At 50.1% G+C, this 19,715-nt stretch overlaps 1 protein-coding gene across 1 annotated transcript in view; it reads right to left on the bottom strand.

Annotated features, from left to right (window-relative positions):
* NPAS4 (neuronal PAS domain protein 4) overlaps window positions 1-17,992 on the bottom strand; it is a 28,920-nt gene extending 10,928 nt beyond the window's left edge. The window contains exon 1 of the mRNA XM_082477464.1: window positions 365-17,992. Coding sequence (XP_082333590.1) covers window positions 365-539 — 175 coding nt within the window. The 5' untranslated portion in view covers window positions 540-17,992. The remainder of the gene's footprint in view (window positions 1-364) is intronic.
* Window positions 17,993-19,715: the final 1,723 nt, after the last annotated feature.

The raw sequence follows: 19,715 nt of genomic DNA, 5'->3' as shown, positions 1-19,715 counted from the left end.
GTGAACAGCGCCTGTGCTTCCCCAGGCTCTGGCGGCTCCGTCCCTGTAACTTCCCGGACTTCCCTTCCCTGGCTCCCCGGAGCGCCTCTGCGCTGGTGGGGACTGGGGCCATTCTGTCCTGGCTCTCCTCCTCCCATAAGTCTGGCACCAGGGACACTATCCAGGCTCTCTAATCCTCATTCAGAACTAAGGCGAGGTTTGGACAGAACTCAGGAGGAAAAGTGGGAATTCCTGAGTTCTCCTAGTTCCTTCTCACCCCAGCTCGCCAACACGCTGCCCTAGACCTGCGGCAGTCCCAGTGGGTTCCCTCTGCTTCACTCTCCCCGGCGCGCGCCAGCTCGTGTCTCCGCCCCGGTTTGCTCACCTCCAGCGAAGAAGACGCCCTTGCGAGTGTAGATGCAGGCAAGACTCATAATGTGCAGGTAGGACAGCCGGACCTTGTCCGCTTCAGCCAGCGGCAGCAGCTCCTTGAGGTTCCGGATCTCAGCGTTGATCTGGTCGCGGCGCGCCTTGGAGGCGCCCTTGGTGGAGCGATACATGACTAGCGGCTGCGGAGCTCCAGCTCGGGCGCTCCGAACACCTGCGTTCCTGTCCCGACGCACCGGTGGCTTCCTCCTTGCTTCCCCGTCTCTCGCTCAGGCTCTTTCTCTCTCTGTCTCCTCTCCTGGGCTCCGCTCGGTTGCGCTGCCCCCCTCGCCTGCCTTGTTCCGCCTTATATAGCTCCTGTCAGGCGTGGGGGGCTCGCTTTAGAGAAAGGGGGGGGCGGGAGGCTGGGCTAAGCAAGCTGCAGCGGGAGCTGCTGGCTGGGGTTGGGGGGGCGCGCTCCTCCTCCCTCCCAGGCTTCCGACGTCATCCCATGACGTAGAACGAGAGCGGGAGGGGTGCCGGGGGGAGGGGGGGAACGCAGGCTGCGGAGGGGGCCGCGGCTGGCGGCAGCTGCGCCGAGAGGCAGGCGCTGCTTTAGGAAGGCCTGAAAGGGGGTGCAGGGACCCAGGTATCCTAATGTATTCAGCTGAGGGAAGGGACAGGGCAAGGGTTGGGGCGGTCTGAAGCCCCTGGCAGGAGAGTCTGTAGAGGGCAGGAGGGGCTGATTCTGACAATGATTTTTCTAAAGAGATAAGGGAAAGGGAAAGAGCAGGGTCGTACACAAATCCCCCCTCCCTATTTGCCAAAGGTCAAGTTCGTCTGGGGCGGGGGGATGGGGGTGGGGAGAAGGACCTTCCTTGGCCTCTGTGGGATAGGTCGCAGCTGGGGTTTCTCTCTAGGGATTACTCAATCCGGGATTCCCTTAGTCACTTTCAAAGAACAAATCTCCTCCTCCCCCCTTTCCAAACCCAGGCCTTGCTGATTTAGCATGGGGAGTCTGGGGGGGTTCTAAGTCCCTAGGATGGGTGGGAAAAGGGTCCTGAGGTCCTGAGGGAGAGGAACCAGCTGAATCTGGCCTTGGTTCTACTTTCCCACAGCCAAGAATAGGAACACCTGCACCAACGCCGCAGTCGGCAGTGACTCTTCGTTTCTCTGTCAACTAATTAACCTCAGCCACTGACGGGGGAAAGTGAGGCAGGGTCCCAGGGCCTGGTGAGGATCTGGGTCTACACCAAGGTATCCCTTCCCCCATTGCCAGCCCCCAAAGCCAGCGGCTCCCCCCGCCACCACCCGCATATCCCCCCACCCCCCCGCTCGAGTGCAAGCCTCCGTCTCCCCGCGGGCCGGGGGCGGGGGCGGGGCCGGGGGAATCCCAGCTCCATATTAGGACAGGAATCCTCCGGCGGCTGCCGCGGCGGCGGCGGCGGGCGGGGCCTGGCTGCCTCCGCCACGCTCCGGAGGGCTCCCCCCTGCCTCCAGCGGGGAGGATGGGGAAGCAGCAGAGAAGCGAGGGGGCCGTGCTGGACCTTCTGCACGATCCATGCACCGACCAGAGACCCCTTAACTCCGTCGGGCTGTCCACACTCCCCTCCAACCCCTTCCCCGTCATCGGCGGTAGGATTCCTCGCTGTCTCCATCTTCAACTCTCCACATACCCCCCACCCCGCCACCGCCCCGCACCAGCTAGTTTCTTTATCTCATTGCCGGCTTGGTGGTCTATCTCAGCTTTGTGCGCCCTCTGCGCCCCCCAAAACGTCCCCCTTCCGCTCTCTCTCGTCTCTCTTCTTTGTCAGTTTTGTCTCCACATCATATCACTTTGCCCTATCTCCCTCTTCTTTCTCTTTTCAGCATGGATGACCACTCTCTACTGGGGCTGAAGGGTGCCTTTGTTTCCCCCAAACAAAGGGGAAGGAAATGGGGTAGAGGACATTTTATCTGAAATCGAATTCTGTGGGGTAAGGGTGTGTGTGAAGTCACTTGAGGGGCTGGGGATGAGGCCACTTAAAATTTGGGAGAAAGGGATTGGCCTGATTGTAGAAAGTCACATAGGAGTGGTAGAGATAAACTCTGACACCAAGAAGCAAAATTTGGGGTCTTCACTCCTCGTGGAAAAGGGTGGAAGCAAGAGAGGTAGAGTGGGAGGAGGAGAGACAACTGACAAGAAGGCTGTCTAAGAAGGGGGTCTCTGGGGGCCCAATCCTGACCTCTTGTGCATTTTGGCAGAGGTTGGGGCCATCCACATCAACCTTCCGGTATTCAGTGGCACAGCTGAGATGGAGGGAAGGGGTATGTCTGTCTGCCTGTCTGCCACTATCTCTAACCCTATTTACCTGGGTGACAGAAAAATGGTTCCTTCAGAAAGTGTATCTCTGTTCCACTTTCATCTCTGTCTGGCCCCTGACATACTCACCCACCCCTTGCTCAAGCTTCTGTTTGGACAAGCCCTTAATCTTTGGACCCCTTTCCTGTAGGAAAATCCAGGGCAGTGTTCCTGGTTTATTCACTTATTGGTTCCTTATCCCTGACTGAGAGGCATTCTTAGTGTTCCTCTCCATGACCAGAGGTGCCTATTGGTTTGGTCCAGCCGGTCTCCAGCAAGCTGAGTAGAGCCGTAGTGAAAGAATGGGGCAATCACCGCTGTCCGTGGTCCTGAACTATCACAAGGTATGTCATATGGACCATGGGACGTTAAAGTAGAGCTTGAATCTATACAGGTCTCACAGTGAGGCCCCAGCTGGCTGTCCCCTTCTCCTCTGAGAATGAATAAGGGAGTGGATTGTAGGGGGGCAAGATATCTGAGCTCTAGGAGTGAAGTAAATGGGGGGGGAACTGGGCTCAAGGGAAAAGCCCTTGGATTTTTCCAGAATGGACTGGGGGGAAGGCACTCTGGAAGAGAAGAAGGGTCTAGAAAGGGACAAGGGAGGGGGCACAGAAGGGCTCATCCTAGTTCGCCCACTCTGATTCAAGTTGAGAAGCTCTGTATGCCCCAATGTCTGCTCTCCCCAGGCCAACTCCCACACCCCTTGCATCCCACCTCCTTAAAGCTATTTTTAGCTGTGGAGAACCAAAAATAGCTTGGCAGCAGCTTCAGGACGTGGGAGAGGAGCTATTTATATCGCCAGTGATGGTTCCAAAATAGCAAGCAGGAGGAGGGGGGCGGCTGGCACGCTAGAGAGCTCCTGGCCGCTGCTAAAAATACTGGCAGTGTGAGTCATCCTGGCCTGGCTGAGTCACCCCACACACACCTCCCCCCCGCCCCCCGCAACAAGCAGCAGGCAGCAGCAGCAGAACAGGCTAAGAATTGGAAGTCTGAGATGAGGGAGGTATTAGAGCCCATTGACTATAGGAAAGTGGGCAAGGGAATGAATTCAGAGGGGGGCCTTGGGGTGAGTTTGTAGAAGAAATGGGGGGAGCAGGAGCCACCCACCCAAACTCTCTGTGTGAGCCTGCAGCATTTCCAGCTATGCACTGCTGCTTGGGGATGCTTGGGCAATTGAAGGCAGGGGGCCAGACTCTGAGAATGTGCGTGTGTGTCTGTCTGTCCATTTGACCATGACTGTATTTGTAGGTCTCTGTATGTATGTTCACATGTGTCTTCGTAGCTGAGTGTCTGTATCCCTTTATATCTCTGCATTTGCTTATGCCTGCATCTATGCCTGTCTTTATTAAGAATGTCTATGATTTCCTGTGTTGTGTGTAGTTCTATGTTTGTGCTGGTATGTATTTATATGTTTGCAGCTTTCTGTGTGCCTCCCTGTACACGTGTGTGTTTGTGTCCACGTCTGAGTTGGCTCTGTGCCTTTCTCTCCCAGCACCTGATGGTGTGTACGGATTTGCTTGCATCCCTAGCCTCAATGCACCTTCTGTTGCTCTCTCAGATGTCACTTGTTGGGCTCTTGCACCATTTATGCCTTAATCATCTCTCTCCACCCAACATCTTCTCTTCTTTCCAGCCCTTGGACCCCAACGATTTGTGAAGGTCTCTGTTGCATGCAATCTCTAGCTAAAAGATGGAGGAAAGGAGCCCCATATGACCTCTCCCTTTTCTCTTGAACCATCCTGAATTGTCCCTGGCCTGCAGGAGTAAATGGTTTTCCATCACTCCATATTTGGGGAGCTGAGGAAAGAGAAGGGCTTTCTTTAGTTCTAAAAAAAAAAATTCCTGGTGTGGGCACAGGCATGCGCAGCGCGCACACACACACGCACACACACACACAACTGAAAGAGAGAATGAGAGAGAGAAAAAATATCAAGGTCCCTTCTTTACCGAGACAAGCTCGCATCTGTTGCCATGGCAACCCCGCCCACTCCTTCCCCGAAAAATCACCAAGAAGAGGTGATGGCATCGAGGAGGGATTGGCTGATTTATTTCTTTATTATTTTTTCCGAAAAAGGGATTTTTATAGCAAGAACAGGCCGTGAGATCCCTTGCCCCTGTCTTACATGGCTTTACTGGGGACCTGGAGGGACATCACCCCTCAGCCTCTATCAGAGAAGAGAAGGTATATCTTTTCCAGAGATTTCAGGGAGGATGACCTGCTGGGAGGGAGCGGGAGGGTGAATGGGGAGTCTGCTTCTTTAAAACAGCATGGAGACTCCTGGTTAAGGCTAATTTTCTGGACACTTGGGGCAAGGATCTAGACAGAGGGCTGTCAAAGTGTATCCTGTATGGCTCTGGACAAATGTGTCTATGAGAAGGATAAAGAGGGAGGGAGGGAAGGAGAGAGAGAGACAGAAAGAGAGAGAGGGAAAATATGAATGAATGAATGAATGAATGAATGAATCACTTGATGGGTCTTCAGAACAGATGACAAGATGCCAAAGGATGCAAGATCTCAATGGTGGTCAGGCCAGACAGATAGACAAGATGGCTCAAGACAGATCCATTAAGGCAATTGATGGTGCTGCAAGTCACCACCAGACCACAGGTGCAGCTACTTGACTTGGACCCCAGGGAAATTGGGGTCATAGGTGAACAATCTAGAAGAGCACTGAAGCTTACCTTTCCAAACTCTAGTCCCAGCCTGAGTCTCAAATGCCTCCTCTGAAGCCTGGCCACCAGCCACTGCAGCCACATCACTTTCTCAAGTGAACTGTAGCCTCCTGCCAAATGACTGGATGGTGGAAAGGAAGGGATTCCTCATTTCTTCCTGTGCTTGGCTTGCTGCATAAGTGGGGTCACTTGGGGCTGGGGACTGGAAAGCCAGACCAAGAATCTGATTCTAGAGAGAAACACCTCCTCCCTTCCAGCGGGCTGCTGCCCACCCTCAGCAGGCAAGGGCATGGCCTGAGGAGGGGGTTAGCTCTACCCGAAGTGATGGAACAGAGGGATGAAAAGACTTCAGATTTGTTCTGACCTGTTAGACCTATTCTTATGACAAATCAGGTTGATATTATTATGCTCATTTGATAGATAGTGAAACTGAGGCTCAGACACAATGACTTACTCAGAGTCACACAGCAAGTTATTGGCGATGCTGAGCCTTAAGCCTAGCTCTTGCTCCCAAGTCCAGGCTTTCTCTTGTACCTTGGGGTAGAGTTGAAGTCTGCAAACTCTGACTTGCATGCCAAATCTAACCCACAAAGTGTTTTTGCAAATAAAGTTTTATTGGCACACAACCACATCCATTTGTTTATATATTGTCTATGGCTGTTTTCACCCTACAATGGCAGAGTTGAGCAGTTGCAACAGAGACCATATGGCCTGAAAGCCTAAAATATTTACAAACTGACACTTTACAGAAAAAGATTGTTTTCTTTTGGAGTAGAGGATGAGTTCATGCTAGGAATATCTTTGCTTGTCTCTCTTTCTCAACCAGAAGCTCTCTGGACCCAGGGCATACCAAAGTGTCATTTCATCTCCCTTTACTCTTCCAAATGCCATGGAGCAGTAGTGTCCCTGTACTCCTTAAGGGTGAAGAGATTGGGAAGCCCTATGGGCTAGGCTCCTTACTAGCTTCTAGCCACTCTGTAGCTGTGTAGATGTAGCCTCCCCATGCAGAACTGATGTTCCACATCCTGTCCCCATGGCAACATGAGTTGGAGTTAGCAATGAAGAGTCAGGATACTCCATTCCATCCTACCCCAACCCCAGTCTCAAGACTGCATTTTGGGTGGTGATTAAGGTATCAACAAGAAGACAAAATGTCCTGGTGGGATGAAAATGACAGTACTGTGGGGTCTCAGGCCTCCTAGAGCCTCCAGTCTAACCCAGGGGAAGAATCTCTATCCACTTTCTCAGAGAAGTTTAGTAACTTGTCCAGGGTCACACAGCTAGAATGAGGGAAATCCAGAATTAGAACCCAGGTCTCCTGATTTCTACTTCTTGCTACTTTTAACTAGGTTCTTCTTTTGAATCCATGAGTTTGAAACCATGTAAAGGTTTTCTAACAGATTCCCAAGTACCTCCCCCATCCTGGGTCTAGGGTCCACCAGTCTGCAGTGAAAATATAATCCTCACGTTGGTTTGTGCAAAGGCGCATCTTAGCAGGCTGTTTTCTTTCTCTTAAGGTCTTTTCATTATGTTATCACTCCCCCAATTCTACTTGCATAGGGAAGTATTCAGAACATTTCATCTATTTATGGTTATGAAATCAACAAATCTCATGTGAAGAAGGTACACGCTGGCGCCCACGCATTGAGACGGTCAGAGCCAGGTGAGTGGGCTGAGCAGAGAAGGTGAGGGGCACGGAATCATGGAGAGGGTGGGAGGGGGAGAGTGTAGCTCAGGTGGGAAAAGAGGCAGCTTTTCTAGGCCAGGGCCTGAAGGCAGGGCTGAGAGAAGATGGCACAAGCAACGCAGTGAGGAGCGTGTCAGACCAGCCATGTTCCAAGGAGGGAAGGAAAATCAATCAACTGAAACCACTCTTTAAATGCAGAGCAGGGACCCAACACCCCCCCAAGCACTGTAGGGGAGAAAGGAGTGCAGGATGCCCGCCTTGCCCTCGGGGAGCTGGAGGTCTGGGGGGAGGAGACAGACCTTCCGCACATTCAGTCATTAGTTCAGCCCAGCTTCAGGATCCTCTCCATCACCGCTCTCCAGCTGGCTAACTCCTTGTCCTCTGGTCCTCCGGTTGGGTCCAGGGCCCCTCCTCAACGCCCCCCGCGGCCCCCTGTGCTTCCTCATCAGTGCAGCTCTCATCCTGCATTGTCACCGCCTGTTTGCTTGTCTGTCTCCCCCACCAGCGTCTACACCTGGTCTCGTATTCTCAGCATCCAGCATAGGGTCCGGCCCAGAGCAGGGCCTCAGGTATGTCACTCATTCGTTCATTCACACACACACATCTGAGGGCTGAGCTTGTGCCAGCGCCTGCGCTAGGCAGTGGCGACGCAGTGGTTTAGAAACACAGGCTTGGTCCTAACCTCATGGAGCATCCAGCCTGATGAGAAAGTGAGAACTCGATCAAGCCGTTTAAGTGGAATGACTGCTGGGAAGAAGGCATACACGGTATTTGGGGAGAGCAAAATGAGGGATGACCGAGCCTCGGAGTCCGGGTTGGCTTCCCGGAGGAGGTGTGATTGGGCTGAGTTGCCAGGTGTCAAGTGACTGGCTGACCAGGTTCAGCTGTGCTGAGTAGGTGGGGTGGGGGGGTGGAGTGCAGTATCATAAATCAGACAACACAGGACATGTGCCACAAAAGAAGCCACCGAAGCCCGCAGCTGTGTTTACAGATGCACGGTGTGAAGGTGCAGAGGGCCAGCCACTGGTAAGGGAGGCCAATCTCCACTTCCACCAGGTTTGGCGCCTGTGGCAGGACTGAGATGAAGTGGCTCAGCCTTGAGCAGAGGGGTCCATGGGCAGAAAGCCAATAAGTTCTTTGTGGGAAGGCAGGTGGGTGGGAGGGAGCCTGAGGCTTGGAGAAGCAAGAGAGGGTGGAGGCTGGGAGGGAGGCTCTGGGGTGAGATGCCCACTCGGAGTCCTGGCTCCTTCACATTGGGCAAGTGACTTAACCTCTTATGCCTCAGTTTACCTGTCAGTCAAATAGGGATGTAAGGAGAACAGTAGCACCTACATCAAAGGATTGATGAGGAAATTGAGTTAAATCATTAAAGTACTTGGAACAATGCCTGGTACACAAGAGGAGTACAATCAATGTTGAATGAAGGAATGTCAGTCATTGTTAACTTTATGAAAATATGATTTTGAACAAGGCTCTGAAGAGATAGCATGGGCTGGTTTGGGAGGTAGCACACGCTCTGTCACTGTAAGTGTGGGAACAGGGCCTGGACACCCACTGGCTTTTTGCAGCCTTGGCTCAGCTTGGTCTGAGAGCACCAGCTGGGGTGGGGCAGGCTGGGGGCTGCAGCAGTTCCAAAGAGAAGGACAGAGATGACAGCTGGGGGCCTGGGGAGGTTGAGGGATGCACACAAAGTCATACTAGGGGCTCTGGCCTGGGTCCCCATGCGCTCCTTCCCTGGGCATTGGCTGGCTGCCGCACTGCTCAACAAGTCCGGGATGGAGCCCCTTGCAGTGCTCAGCGACCAAGCTCCCCCTGCCATTTTCCTAGAAGCCAACCTGGCTGTGTTCTTCCCCAGCTTAAAACCCTCCTGGCTCCCATCACTCCCTGTTACCAAAGGTCCTCTTGGCCCTTTCGCCCCTTCTCCCCCCAGGTGCCTAGGCCATCATAGGCTCCAGGTTCAAGGGACTCCTTGTTATCACCTAATGCACCTCATAACATGAGAGTTTATGGATACTTACCTGTGCCTTATACACTTAATTAAGCATTAACTCATTCACAATTCACAGCAACCCAGTGACACCTGGGTTGTTAATGTTATTTCCACTGGAACCTGGGCCCAGCAGAGAGGAAGTCTGCAGGGAATGATCCATGAAGTCCCAAGGGAGACTGATGGGCTGCAAGGCTGGGGTGACCATGGACGAGCAGTAGGCCTGGGCCCGGGCCAGTGACAGAAGGGAAGCCCTAGGAGCAACCAAGAGACCACCCAAGAGCAGGGAGAATGATGACCCCCGCCCCTGGGAATGCTGGAACTGCAGGGAGTTGGTCAAACCATGGCAAGAAGGGGGTAGCCGCAGTTATGATCTGTTGACAGAGAAGCTTCTGGAACCAGGAAAAGATGAGCCCTAGACGAATGGAAAGGGGACACCAGGAAGCTTTAGGAGAAAGGACCACCCGGTTGAGGGGAAAGCTCCTGAATCACCCAGTGCAGACAGGGGTGGGCTGGAGAAGCCTTCTGTCAAGGATTCGAAGGTCTGGAAAGACTTGGAGGTGGGCTCAGTCTAGATGTCAGAAGATTATGTTCGACGCGAGGGGAAAGAGTCCTGGACAGGAGGATCTAGAGACAGGGGTTCTGGTCCTAGCTCTGCCACCAGCCTACTGGGGTGTTATGTAAGCTCCTTCCTCTCTTTGGGCCTCAGTTTCCCTATTTGCAAAATGGCAGGTGAGTGGGTTGGACCCCTTGGCTTGGAAGGGCCCTCCCATCTCCGGCACCCTGAGCATCTCTGGGCCCAGGTCCCCCCTGGCCAGTGTCTCCCAGGCTTTAGAATTCAAATGCTGCTGCTCTGAGACCCACTTTCAGGTGGGGATGAGCCCATGTGCCCAGTGCTAGGGTCTGAGTGGGCCTGAAGTCTCCCAGAGGACCAAGTCCTCAGCCCATATTGGGTCCTGCAGACCTGGCCTTGAGGGCATGGGGGCGCAGGGCTGGTATGGTTTTCCTTCTTCAAACCCAACCCATCAGGGGCCATTTTCACAGGTCTGTGCTAAGAGCACCAGGGGACTCACCGCTGGGGGAATCCGATAGGTTCCAAGGTGTGTAAAACAGACCCCAGGTCATCCTCGGGTGGTCTGCACAGCCTGTGGTTGAAGGGACTATTACTTCCAGTATTGTTTAGCTTCGGTCTGGTGGGAGGAAGAAAACACCCCCAGAATTGTCCCACAGACCACCACAGAGAGAGTCCACAGCCTGGCAAGACACCCCATTCAGAGGATCCCAGACTCACAGTTGAAGTGGGGGCCCCTCAGAGATCATCCACCTGGAGTGACTGAGGCCTCATGCAGAGAATGGAGTGGCCCAAGTGACACAGCCAACACTTAGTAGAGGGGGACCCTGAACCAGGGACCTGGCTCACAGCACAATGACCTTTTGAGTGCCTCTCAAAGGCTGATCTCTGAGATCAAGGTGTAGAGAGAGAGAGAGCCTGGGCCAGGAGGCAGGGTTCTAGGGTCTTAGTCTCAACAATGCACTGACTTGCTGTGTGACCTTGGCAAATAACGTCCCTTGGAGGGCTGCCTCAGTTTCCCCTTCTGTGCATTGAAGGCTTGGTCCTGACAATGGATGCCCCTGGGAAGAGCCATTCAAGTCCAGGGCTGACTTCTCCAGAACATGAACCTCTCTCCTTTACCAGACTTGGTGCCCACAGTTGGGCTGGATCATATCCACTTTGGGGCCCCAGCCCTGGTCCAGAATAGGGGCCCAGAGATGTCTGGAACCTATGTATCGATAGCTCCTTGGGCGTGGTCAAGTACTTCACAGCTGTCTTCAGTGAGTCCTGGTCAAACACCCCTGCAGGTGCTGCAGAGAGAGTACAGGCATCATCAGGACTGTGGGGGGGAGTCCAAACAGCTGGGTCCACAGGGCCCTGGCGAGCCCTGCCAAAGCCTGAAGGCCACATCTCCATCCAGAAGCCAACTGGCATCTGCAAGCAGTATGGAGAAGGTTTGGCTCCAGAAAGTTCCAGAGAGCTGGTGGGCTGCCAGAAGCTTTTGACGGAAGCAGATGTTTGTAATCAGCAATCTGGTTTGTTGGTCATGGAGTCCATGGGATCCAGAAGCTTGTCCAAAGTGATCATCGATCCAGAAAGCCTACCTAGGTCTGGACTCTGCTGGGGAAGAAGAAGCAGCTGGTGCCACTGCTGCAAGAGTTGTCCAGCCCCTCTATTGGGTACAAGGCAGGAGCCGGAGACTGGCACACTGTGCCAGCTATTCTCAATGTTAAGCACCGGGGGAATGACCTTTGGCTAGGAAGTCAGCATCCCTGAGCTCTGGCCCATGCTGTCCAGGAACGTGCCATGTGACCTTGGTCAAGTCACTACTCTTCTCTGGGTCTCAGTTTCTCTTTCAGTTTAATGAGAGGGTTGGAGAAACTGGTGAGGGTCCTTCCAGCTAAGATCCTAACCTGACCTCAGGCTGTGCCCAAGGAGAAAAAGGCTAAGGCAGGAGGCTGGAGGGGGCATGGGTCACCAGAGAGCCCGGGTGGCCCGGCCAGCAGAGGAGCCCTCACCTGGTGTTTTCACTCTGTGGCCTTGTCCAGAGAGGATCCCCAAACGCGCTAGGCCCGGCATCTTGTTTCCTTCCAAGTCTCCTATGGAAGAAGAGTCTCCCTGTTGGAGAGAGATGGGGGACGTGGTGGGGAGGGGGCAAGGGCAGGACCTCCTTTCTCCGAGGTTGAAATTTCCCCAAAGTGGGTGGAGGGCGCTAAGATTGGGGAGGTGGGGCATGGCACCGGAGTCTTCCCGGGTCCAGGCCCCGCGCGGGGCTCGCGGCTCGGGGGCGGGGGCAGCTCTCGGGCTCTGGCTGAGCCGCCACTCCGCCGGTTGCCTTTAAAAGGCGCCAGCGCGCGCGCATCAGCAGAAGGGCTGCGGCTCTCTTCCAAAATAGGCAAGAACTGGGAGGCCGCGAGAGACCAGCTGCTAGCAGCGCAGACGTCACCCGGGGCCTCCCTCCCCATCGCCTGCATCAGGTCTCCATGGCAACGGCGTGCCGCGGCCGCAGATGAATGAGCTACCGCGAAGAAAGGAGGACCGCGCTCCCTCTTTCAGGCGTCCAGGCTTAGAGGCTGCCCCAGGAAAGGCGATGCAGACCCGGCACTGGGAAGGAGGGGTGCCCTCATATTCAAAAGGGCTCCAAGACCCATTCATCCCTACTGACTCTATTATGTCCTGGGAACCCGGGAGCTACTCAATTCCAGCAGGGATCCCTGATCTTTTGGTTCAGGCATCCTCAAGTCTCAGGGTTCCCCTTTACCTTCATCTACCCTCCCAGTCCGTCACCTCTCTCTGCTCCCCAAACTGCGGAAAATGACATCATGTGGCTTAGCGCCACCGCGTGGCAGGTAATGTCGCTGCGTCTGGCGTGCTGTGGCTGGGGTCTCGCCGTCTATGTCGTCCTCTGGCGTTTGTGAGAGGGAAGAGCATAAAGGATCTCGACAGTCCTCACATTAAGACCCTAATGAACAATGACATCGTTATAACATCAGTAGTTAACGTTTAATGAGTGCTCCGGATGTGTCGATCGCTGCTAAGGGCTTCCCCCATATCACTTCATTTCATTCTCACAGCAACCTTGCAATGCAGATGGTGATGAAGATGATGACGATGACCACGACTACTACCATTTTACAGGTAAGAAAAACAGGCTTAGAGAAGTTGGGCTTGCCTAAGATCCTATGGCTGTACAGGGCAGAACCACCACCTGAACTCATGACTGTGCGAAAAGCGTTTGTGACCCCTTCACTTCCAAACCCATGGTCTCTTTTGATCCAGCTCATAGCCTCTTGAGATAAGCAGGACAGCACTCATTAAAATTATTCCCATTTTACCGATAACGAGACTAAGACCCAGAGAAGTGAAATGTTTTGCCCAAAGTTTGAGCAGCCATGGATGGAGCCCAGGCCTCTAGGTCCCTGATCTAGGCATTTTAGGATGAGGTGGCTGAATAACAGGGAGTCCAGCACATTCCTCTGAGACTCTACCCCTTTGGCAAGAGAGACTGAGGGGCTAGCTCATCCCGGGCTGTTCCTCCGTGGACAATGGAGCAAATGGAGCAGGCCAAGGTCAGTAGAGGGGCAGGGACTCTCCCTCACCTCCCGAGGTTTTGAGAGTTCATAGGACCTAGATGTTCCAGTTTGTCTTATATATATATAGTATAAAAATATATTATATATATAATATATAATATACATATTATATATATAATATATTATATATATATATTTTCAAATTGTATTGGTATCTTCTAATGCAGTCTTCCTGCTTATGCTGGGTCCCTTGCTATTATCTACTATTGGGGTGAAAATAATGCCTCCTGGTTTCAGCTTGCTGCTTAAAACTGACCGGTGAATTTTCCAGAGAATAACTTTTCTCAGGTCTATGGTTTTCTTGTTTTCCTGCAGAGGTGCTGACTCCATGAAAGTCTCTGGGGGCTGTTGGTGGTTTGTTCTTACCAACTTGTATTTTGGGTTGAAGGGACACACTTTATCACCTAGTTTTGGTGTAAAAATTCCCCACATGATTTGGTTATATTATCTAGTTGCTCTGTTTTCAACTGGGAATTCGTGGAGATTCAAACTCTGTACCTCAGCTGCAGCTCCTGTCTTACCCATTATTCTTTGCTAAGCCACTTGAGGATGCCAGAGGATTGAGTGTTAACCATTAAAGGGAATCCAAGGGGCTGGTGGTCACAATTTCTAAAGCTAAAGGTGCTGCTACCAGCATGGTTTAGGTTTTTCAGGAATTTACAGTGAACCATCAGCTACAAGGCATGTTGTCCCCACGTGGGTGACAATAGCCCCACTTACCAGATCGTGGACTTCCAAGGCCTGTCAATGGCCGTCTTGTCCCATTCAAGGGATGCCAACTCAGTCAACCCCTTTCCTTCATCCTGGATGGCTCTGCTGTTTCCCCGTGAGCTTGTAAACAGGATTTGCTGCCATTATGGCAATTCTGAAAGGGCTGGAGAAATCCATCCAGAAGTGACCTTTATCTAGACTTTCCCAGATATGTCCCCAAGTAGCTTCTCCTAAATGTTTTCCTACTGTTTCCTCCAGCTGCTGACTGATATTAGGGTGTCCCCTTTTTCTGACCCCAAAGTTTCTCTTACAAGGTGTGCTTACAGTTGCCCATATAGACCCTTTCTGCCTCCTGACATCAATGTCCTCTGGAACAGTTAGTAGCTCCAGAAAGTCTATAGGGGTTGGACAGTTTGAGACCAGTTGGTAAATTCCTTATCCATTCACTACTCCACCATTATGTTATGATCATACGTGTGTAATTTCCCACCAATTCCATATCTGTCCCTGAGTGGCTCCCAGGGATGGCCACAAGGATGTGCCTCTCAGCTGTGGTTTCCCATAGTTGTTCGGTTCTAATTTCCACCAGGCAGAGCTGCGAACTGTCTCATGAGCATTTTCAATTGGAGCCATATCTAGTAAATTCTTATAAGCCAACCATACTCCACGTGTTGCAGGTAGGCCACTGGTTGAAGATAAAAATTTCCGGGACGTCCCTGGTGGTCCAGCGGTTAAGTCTCTGTGCTCCCAATGCAGGGGGCCCGGGTTCGATCCCTGGTCAAGGAACTAGATCCCTCCTGCACGCTGCAACGAAGATCCCGTGTGCCACAACTAAGACCTGGCGCAGCCAAATAAGTAAGTAAATAAATAAATATTTTTTTAAAAGATAAAAAGTTCCACGTTATTCCTACAGTCAGTGGGGTCAATCTTTGTGCACTGTATCTGAATCTTTGTGCATCGTATCTGTTCAGATTTGTTAATCCTTGAGATTCTGTATCAGTTAGTTATCGCTTTATAACAAACAACCCCAAAGTGGGGTAGCTTAAAACATTACATATTTATTATTGCACACAAGTCTATGGATGATCTGGGCAGTTCTTCTGGTTTTGGATGTGTTCAGTTAATGCTTTGTGGTCAGCTGTGAGTTGGGTAGGCAACCCTGCTGATGTTGGTTGGGATCTCCCACGTGTTTGGGGATCAGCTGAATGTAGGCTGGTCCAGTATAGTCTTGAAAGGGACAGTTGGGCTCTCTTCCATGTGGTCTCTCAACCTCTAGCACCCCAGCCTGTGCTTGTCCACACGGAGGTGACAGGGTTCCTAGAGAGAAGTGGCATACAAAGCTTTCTGAGGCCAAGGCATGGCATTGTGTTACTTTCTCCACGTTCTATATGGCCAAGTCAGTCACAGACTCAACCCCGCATCAGAGTGGGAGGAGACTACAGAGTTCCAGGGCAAATGGTGTGGATACAGAGAGGCCAGAAACCGGGGCCACGAATGCAGTTAACTTACCACAGGCTCCATGAGTTTCCCTACGATAGCCAGTTATGGTGACAGTGAATTATGCCTGCTCACACCTTGATTTATAATAGGTTCATTATTCTATGTTGCATTCCTAGAATTGATGTTTACCAGGTTCTGAATTTGTATTATTAGGGGAATTCCCTGGCGTCCAGTGGTTGGGACTTGGCACTTTCACTGCCCTGGCCCAGGTTCAATCCCTGGTCGGGGAACTAAGATCTTGAAAGCTGCACAGCACAGCCAAAAAAAAGAAAAAAGAAAAATTGTGTTATTAGGTTTCACAAGCACCACCCATAAATAGAAATTTTGAATCCATAGAACTTTATTTGTAGTTAGAAGCCACTCAAGGCAGCTCACTATCATCCATGTATCAAGCGTTCAGCTGCAAGTAAAAGAAAATCAACTCAAGGTGGCTTTAAAATAATTAAATGTAATATCTCACAGACGGGGAAATCCAGAGGAAGGGTGGTTGGTTTAAACTTCTGAGAATATCGTCAAGGACTCAGGATCATCCCACGTCTCTGTTCTGCCAGGCTCAGCATGAGGTTCATCATTTGAATGGGAGAAGTTGATGTCAGTGGTTAATATCCAGAGGAGAAAAAGAGTGGGTCTTTCTATTCCTGGATCTCTTTCTCAGAAGAGAGGGAACTTCCCCCCCCCCTCCAAATCTCTGGTACTGGTTATTTTCCATTTGCACCTCCAGACCCACTTGCCACCTTCTCTAGCTTGCTCCAAGCCCTGGGATGGTGACCTCTACGATAGCATCAGTGGTCTCCTTTGCCCATTTGTCACCAGGCAATGTGGCCAACAGGAGTCCTTGGCAAGAGAATAGAAGGCAGGAGGAGAGTGAGTTTGAGGTATTCAAACCTCCCAGCTCCATTTCTGCTGGGCCACCATGGATTGGTGGCAGTTTCTTTATCAAAGACTGGAGCCCTCTCTCCATACAGCTCCCACTTTCTAAATTCTGGCTGAGGTGTGGTGATGGCCCTCTGCTCTCGCTCTCTGACCCTTGTTTCTCTAAATCATAGCTTTGTAGATAATACTGTTTTCCCAGTTTGTGCCATCTGCTTTGGTCCCAGGATTCTGACAAACACCCTCCCCTACAGGTCTATCCCACTGGTTTCATTGGCTGGAATTGAGTAAGACTCCTATATCTGAGCCAGAACATAGTGGGAGGGAGCAACAAGGTAAAATGATTAGAAAGAAGATGATAGAGATGGAAGATTCATCAGTGAAGTCAAACATAGGATAACTGGCATTCCTAGTGAAGAGATCAGAAAAAAATGCAACAGTAAAAGTATTAAAAGATATAGTATCTCACTTTTCCAAAACAAGGAATGGCCTTTATATATAAAGAGCTCATAGATGGAAAAAGCACACATGTCCTAGGGGAGAGGAGGAATCACATGAAAGGATAGAACAAAGCTGTATCCTGAAGGTACTAGATTCCACAGATACAGAAAGATTCCCATTAACATTCATGGGGGAAAAAAACTTGTTATATACAAGTAGGAAAACATTATTCATTCATTCAACAAATACTTATGCTAGATCCTGCTCAAGACACTTCGGATACATCAGTGTACCAACCAGATAAATGTTTCTCCCCCTGTGGAGCTTACAGTCTAGTGAGGACAGACAGACGAAACAACGGACATACTGTCTAAGAAAATTAGGAGAGGGAGTTCCCTGGTGGCCTAGTGGTTAGGATCCCGGGCTTTCACTGTTGTGGCCCGGGTTCAATCCCTGGTGGGAGAACTGAGGCCCTGCAAGCCATGTGGCGTGGCCAAAAAAGAAAAAAAAAATTAGGTGTTAAGTTTATGGAAAAAGAAAATGTAGAGCAGGGTTGTGGGATGGGGAAATTGGTTTGGAATTTTAAATAGAGTAACAGGAAGGACTTCTTGACAAGTTAGGAGCTGTAATGGTAGGCCATGTTATACTGTGGCAATAGATAATCCCCAGTTCTTCATTGCTCATATCAGCAAAGAGGAGATGTCAAGGAGGAAGATAGAAACGAGTGTGGGGACTTCCCTGGTGGCGCAGTGATTAAGAATGCAGGAGACACGGGTTTGATCCCTGGTCTGGGAAGATCCCACATGCCGCGGAGCAACTAAGCCCGTGCGCCACAACTACGGAACCTGTGCTCTAGAGCCCGTGAGCCACAACTACTGAAGCCCGCGTGCCTAGAGCCCGTGTTCCGCAACAAGAGAAGCCACCGCAATGAGAAGCACAAGCACCGCAGAGAAGAGTAGCCCCCGCTCACCACAACTAGAGAAAGCCCACGTGCAGCAACAAAGACCCAACACAGCCAAAAATAAATAAATAAATAAAAATTTTAAAAATAAAAATATGATACAAATGAACTTATTTACAAAACAGAAATAGACTGTTCATAAATAGAAAACACACTTATGGTAACCAAAGTGGAGAGCAGGGGAGGGATAAATTAGGAGTTTGGGATTAACAGATATACACTACTATATATATAAAAGATAAACAACAAGGACCTACTGTATAGCACAGGGAACTATATTCAGTATCTTTTGATAACCTATAATGGAAAAGATTTTGAAAAAGAATATATATATATTGCTGTACACCTGAAACTGACACAACATTGTAAATCAACTATACTTCAATTAAGAAAAAAAAAAGAGGGTGTTGGGTCTGACAGAGCTGAGAACAAAGACTCCAGAACATCAGTTCTCAACTAGGTGCAGTTTTGCCCCCAGGGCAAATTGGCAATGTGTGGAGACATTGATGATCACAACTGGGGGAAGGTGCTACTGGCATCTAGTGGGTGTGGATTAGGACTCTGCTAAACATCCTCCAATGAACAGGACAGCTCCCACAACCAAGAACTTTCCAGCCAAATGTCTGTAGTGCTGAGGCTGGGAAAAGACTATGTACTGTATGATTCTAACTATATGACATTTCAGAAAAGACAAAACTATACTGACAGTAAAGAGATCAGTGGTTGCCAGGGGTTTGGGGGATGCAGGGAAGGTGTGAATAGGTAAAGCACGGGGGACTTTTAGGGCAGTGAAACTATTCTACATGAAACTGTAACAGTGGACACATGACATTATACATTTGTCAAAACCCATAGACTGTACAACACAAAGAGTGAATCTTAATGTAAACTACGGACTATAGTTAATAATAATATATTGATATTGGTTCATCAAGTGTAACAAATGTACCACACTAACACAAGATGTTATTAATAGGGGAAGCTGGGCAATGGAGTGCAAGGGTGAGTGTATGGATCTCTATGTATTATTTACTCAACTCTTCTGTAAATCTAAAACTGTACTAAAAATAAAATCTATTATTTATTTTTGAAAACCATGTTGATAATTTTCTCTGCCTAGACTAATCACATTTCACGTATGGATAAAATGTATTATTTGTAAGGTTCGAATGTACACAGAATTTTTCAGTAACGCAGCGACTCTCTATGTAGAGGGACAGCTGCACTTTGTTTTGTTTGGAATTTTGCCAAGACTTGGTCACAATTTCAGAAAATCACATCACCAATAGCAAACTAGTCTTGGAGCGGCCGGTTCGCCTGTACTGTGTATGCATTCACAGCCATTGCGTGAACAGTGGTTTTATAAAGAGGGGCCAGCATCCGACTGCTTCACTGTGCCTGAGCATTAATATATTCAAACACACATTATTTTATTACTAGATACTTTTCTTTATCCTGGGTAGTACAATTAGGGTATTTTATTGACATTAACTTTTGCGTATATAGATAGGTTTTATTACAGATGAATTTCACTGCAGGATAGTAACAAAATATTTTCTCTTAGAGGAATGACTGAGTCTGATTGAGTGGAGAACCCCTCCTTTAAAATGAAATCCACACTCCTTACTCAGCCCTCAGGCCGGTCATAACTAGACCAGCTGTCGCAGAGGCTCCGTTCCCTCCTCCTGCCGTGCCTGCTGTGTCGGCATTCTTATGTCCCTGACCCTGGTACGGCTGTTCTCTCGGTGAAATGCCTTCATCCTCTTTGCTCACTGCCTCACAAATGCAATGTTCCTTAAACCTCAGTTCCTCATGTACTTCCATGGAAACTTGTGTCACAGCTGTGCCCCCCTCTAATTAAATGTATAAATAAATTCATTTTCAAGGAAAAGTATATCTTATAATAAATAGGAAACCAGCATAAGTAGCCCTAAAAATAAAGTAACTATAAAAACACATAGAATGAACATAAGTTATTGATCTCTATTTAGGTAAATTTGTCAGCAGAAGCCCTGAGGCCAGTGTGTGTGTGTGTGTGTGTGTGTGTGTGTGT

The sequence above is a fragment of the Balaenoptera physalus genome, assembly GCF_965194825.1.
Source record: "Balaenoptera physalus genome assembly, chromosome: 10".
Taxonomy (NCBI): domain Eukaryota; kingdom Metazoa; phylum Chordata; class Mammalia; order Artiodactyla; family Balaenopteridae; genus Balaenoptera; species Balaenoptera physalus.
Note: the sequence above shows the minus strand (reverse complement) of the source record. Positions and strands in the feature narration are given on the sequence as shown.